Source organism: Gavialis gangeticus, unplaced genomic scaffold (genome assembly GCF_001723915.1).
Source record: "Gavialis gangeticus isolate Ggan-Ray unplaced genomic scaffold, GavGan_comp1, whole genome shotgun sequence".
Taxonomy (NCBI): Eukaryota; Metazoa; Chordata; order Crocodylia; family Gavialidae; genus Gavialis; species Gavialis gangeticus.
The window spans coordinates 3,943,244-3,946,613 of record NW_017728960.1 but is presented as its reverse complement, the minus strand read 5'-3'; the positions used below and the strand labels follow the sequence as shown (position 1 = coordinate 3,946,613).

General features: G+C 60.7%; 1 protein-coding gene across 1 annotated transcript; it reads right to left on the bottom strand.

Moving 5' to 3' along the window:
- Positions 1 to 148: 148 nt before the first annotated feature.
- Positions 149 to 3,366, bottom strand: FDPS (farnesyl diphosphate synthase). Its single transcript, XM_019528063.1, has 9 exons — positions 3,253 to 3,366; positions 3,003 to 3,143; positions 2,741 to 2,821; positions 1,835 to 1,957; positions 1,482 to 1,570; positions 1,103 to 1,175; positions 815 to 892; positions 604 to 738; positions 149 to 392 (listed from the first exon to the last, which is right to left on the bottom strand). The coding sequence occupies exons 1-9, from the start codon at positions 3,364 to 3,366 to the stop codon at positions 192 to 194; spliced, it is 1,035 nt and encodes a 344-aa protein (XP_019383608.1). The 3' UTR covers positions 149 to 191.
- Between the last annotated feature and the right edge of the window lie 4 nt (positions 3,367 to 3,370).

Below are 3,370 nucleotides of genomic sequence, written 5' to 3'. Positions count from 1 at the left end.
CACGCCCACGCCCACGCCCCGCGCACCACAACCAGCCGCTGCAATAATTTAGCTTTATTGGTACAAACGGTTCAGAGCTCGACCTGCCCCCTCCTCCCTGCCCGGGCAACAGGTTTGGGCCCTGGGCCCACCCAGAGGAGGGGAGGAAGCAGGGATCCGTAGTCTTCTGAGCCACAGGCCCGGTCCCCCCCTCACTTCTGGCGCTTGTAAATGATGTGAGCCAGGTCTAGGAAGATCTCCTTGGGGAGGCAATGGGTATGCGCTTCAATCAGCTGCTGCAGGCGCTGAAAGCTACACTCCTCATACTCCTGGTAGACAGCCCTCAAGCCCAGAGCTTCATACAGCTCCATGACCCTGGCCACCTTCTCCACCTCTTTCTGCCCATAGTTCTCCTGCAAGCAAAGAACAAGGTCAGACATGAGCCTGAAGTCCAACACAGGCAGCATGTCCAATGTCTGACCCCTGCTGTTAAGTCCCAACCTAGCCCCCCTACATCCAGGGAGCTTCCCCATAAGCTTAGTAAGTCAGGCAGTAACCCCCACTCCCCCCACTGCAGACCAACAGCGGGGGGGTGTCAGGTCTTAAATCTCGCTAAAAGAATACCTCCAAGAGCTGCCTCTGCTCCGGCGAGGCCCGGCGCAGGCACTCCACTACGAGCCAGCTGCACTTGTTGTCCTGGATGTCAGTGCCAATCTTACCCGTCAAGCTAGGATCCCCAAAGCAATCAAGGAAGTCATCCTGTGGGCAGATAGGGCCTGCTGTGCTGTGACCGTCCAGAGTACAGGGGCCCATGGGAGGGGAAGGGGCCTCTTACCTGGATCTGGAAGAACTCCCCCATCTCCAACAGGATGGCCTTTGCATTAGCATGCTCCTCCTCACTCTCTATGCCAGCCTGCAAGGAGAGCAGAGAACTGAGACCCCCCAGCCCCTTCACCACCCTGGTCCTCTGCTACACACAGCCCCTGAGTCCTCCCCCAGCTCCTCAGCCAGCAGTACCTGCCCCAGCCCACCCAGACATGCACACCACCACACTCCCTCCCACAGCAGAGCTGCCGGGTCACCCCTGCCAGCCAACAGCGTACGGGCAGTAGAGGACACTCACCATGTACATGGCAGCAGCAACAGGCAGGTAGAAAGAGTAGAAAGCCGTCTTGTATTTAACAATTGCCTTGTACCTGCCAGACAGGAGCCACACTCAGTGACCAAGGCCCACAGGGTGCCAGGAGCACCTTGCAGACACTGGAGCCATTTCCCAGGAGCAACTGGCTACAGCATTGCCCCAGAGACATCAAAGCCTCTAGCTTGTAAAGACAGCAGCCAGGGGGGAGCAGCCCGGAGGAGAAGCTCCCTGCTACCCCTCAGCTACACAGAAGGGCCCTGCAGGGCAATGGGTACTGCCGAGGCAGCCACATACGTGAGCCACAACTGCCCCGGTCACCATACCTGCCCCCAGATGGCAGGCCTTACCCCCTGGGCCTCACCTCTGCTCAGTGAAGCGGGCCAGGTCCACCTGGGTAGGGGGAGCTGTGATGAGGTCCAGAGCCTGTCCCAGCTCCGTCTGGTAGCTGGTCTGAGGGGGAAGGAGATGTGAGGGCCCAGCTTCACTACGTGCTACTCATGTGGCCCTGAAGGCCCCACCCCTGGACACTCAGAGACCATCCAGGGGAACAAGCAGCTGCCACCACACAGCATAGGGCTTGCACCTCCCAGCAGGCATGTGGCAGTTCTCCGACCGTGACCTGCAGACCCAAGCGAGGTCAGACATGCCCAAGGGGAGCCGATTTAGGGCAAGCAGGGTGCAGAGAGGAAAATGGAAGCAAGGGGCCAGCCTCACCTGCAGGAAGAGCTCCAGCAAGTGCAAGTAGTAGGGCTGCCCCCGGCAATATTTCTTCAGCAGCCGGTAGATGGAGGATTCAAGGAGGAAGGAGTCGTTCACAGCATCCAAACCAATCCCCTCCTGCAACAGAAGGCCCAGGAGTGGTGAGAGCCAGCCCTCTTCCATCCAGCCCCTACCAGGCTCAATGCTTCAGTCCTCCCCTACACGCACCACAAGGCAAGCCAGCAGCAGAGTTCAAGCTACAAGGCTCAAGCTTTGGGCAAAACACCTGGATGCATCAGAACAGGGATTCTCAATGGGTGCCATGAGGGGTAGCTACACCAAGGAGAAATCTGTCAGCATCAGCACAGGGAGACCCGTGAGGCAGAAATTTGGTGGTGTAGAAACTGTGAGACTTAACACTGCTGCCAAAACTTCCCAGCTCTGTGTGATAGGATCCAGCCACGGCTCAAAGAGGTGGGCAAGCCCATGCGCATAGACAGCCTGAACACACTGCACCCCTTCTCCAGCATCAGGAGGCAGCACACGGCCCCTTTTAATCCAGATGTGCCGTGGGAATCAGAAGCGCAGGGAAAACCGATTCAGAACGTGGACAAGAACATCACAAGGGAGGACAAGAGCAAAGTAAACTGCTACAACAAGGCACGATGCAAGACAGTACATCCCAGGGTAGGGCATGCCTGGGAAGGGCTGGGACAAATGTTGCAACTGCATGAGAGTGTGAATTGGCAAAGAAACACGAAGCAAGAGCATCTCATGTGGGCGAGCAGCAATGGGAAAAGCACTTTGCCCGTGCAGAGCCCCGCACTGCCCAGGGGGCACATGAAGCATCCAAACTGCTGTGGCAGGACCTGGAAGCAGCGATGCCCAGTGCTGTCCACCCCCCTGCCCCGGCCCCTGTACCTTCTTATACCAGCACGGCCGGCCCCGGCGGGTGAGGGACGAGTCCATGATATCATCCGCCACCAGGAAAAAAGCCTGGAGCTACAACAAGAACAAGTCCTTCTCGTACCACACCGGGACTCAGCAGTCGAGACCCAGGTCCCCTCAGGCACCGAGGGCTGCGCCAGCCTCCTGGCGGGGAGCCCGACGGGGTCCGCGTTGCCCCCAGGCCCTTCGGGAGCCTGCTCCCCCCCGCACCCAGGTCCCCCAAGCCCGTCCTCACCAGCTCGATGCACCAGCCAACCGCCAGCGCGCACTGGACGCTATCCGGGCCCTGCTGCTCGGGCCGCACGAGGCGGCGGAAGGCGGCCAGCACAGTCAGGCCCCGCGTGTGCTTCCCGCCCGGGCTGTTGTACTCCAGCACCTGTGGCGACAAGCGCGTGGCTCCACTGGCACCGGCCCGGCCTGGCCTGGCCTGACAGCGCCCACCCCGGGCACCGCGCGAGGGCGAGCACAGCCTCCTCCCCGCTCACCTCCTTCAGCCGGGCCACCGCGTCGCCCACCTCGGGGTGCCGCAGCCCGTCGGCCGTGAGGTCGCGCACGACCTGCGGGAAGAAGCCCTCGAAGGCCTGGCGGTCCGCGCCCATCGCC

Coding starts and splice junctions, on each gene's coding strand:
- FDPS (XM_019528063.1), bottom strand. CDS start 3,366: ATGGGCGCGGACCGCCAGGCCTTCGAGGGCTTCTTCCCGCAGGTCGTG. Junction 3,144..3,252: donor CGGTGGCCCGGCTGAAGGAG/GTGAGCGGGGAG, acceptor TTGTCGCCACAG/GTGCTGGAGTACAACAGCCC. Junction 393..603: donor AGCAGAGGCAGCTCTTGGAG/GTATTCTTTTAG, acceptor CTTTGCTTGCAG/GAGAACTATGGGCAGAAAGA.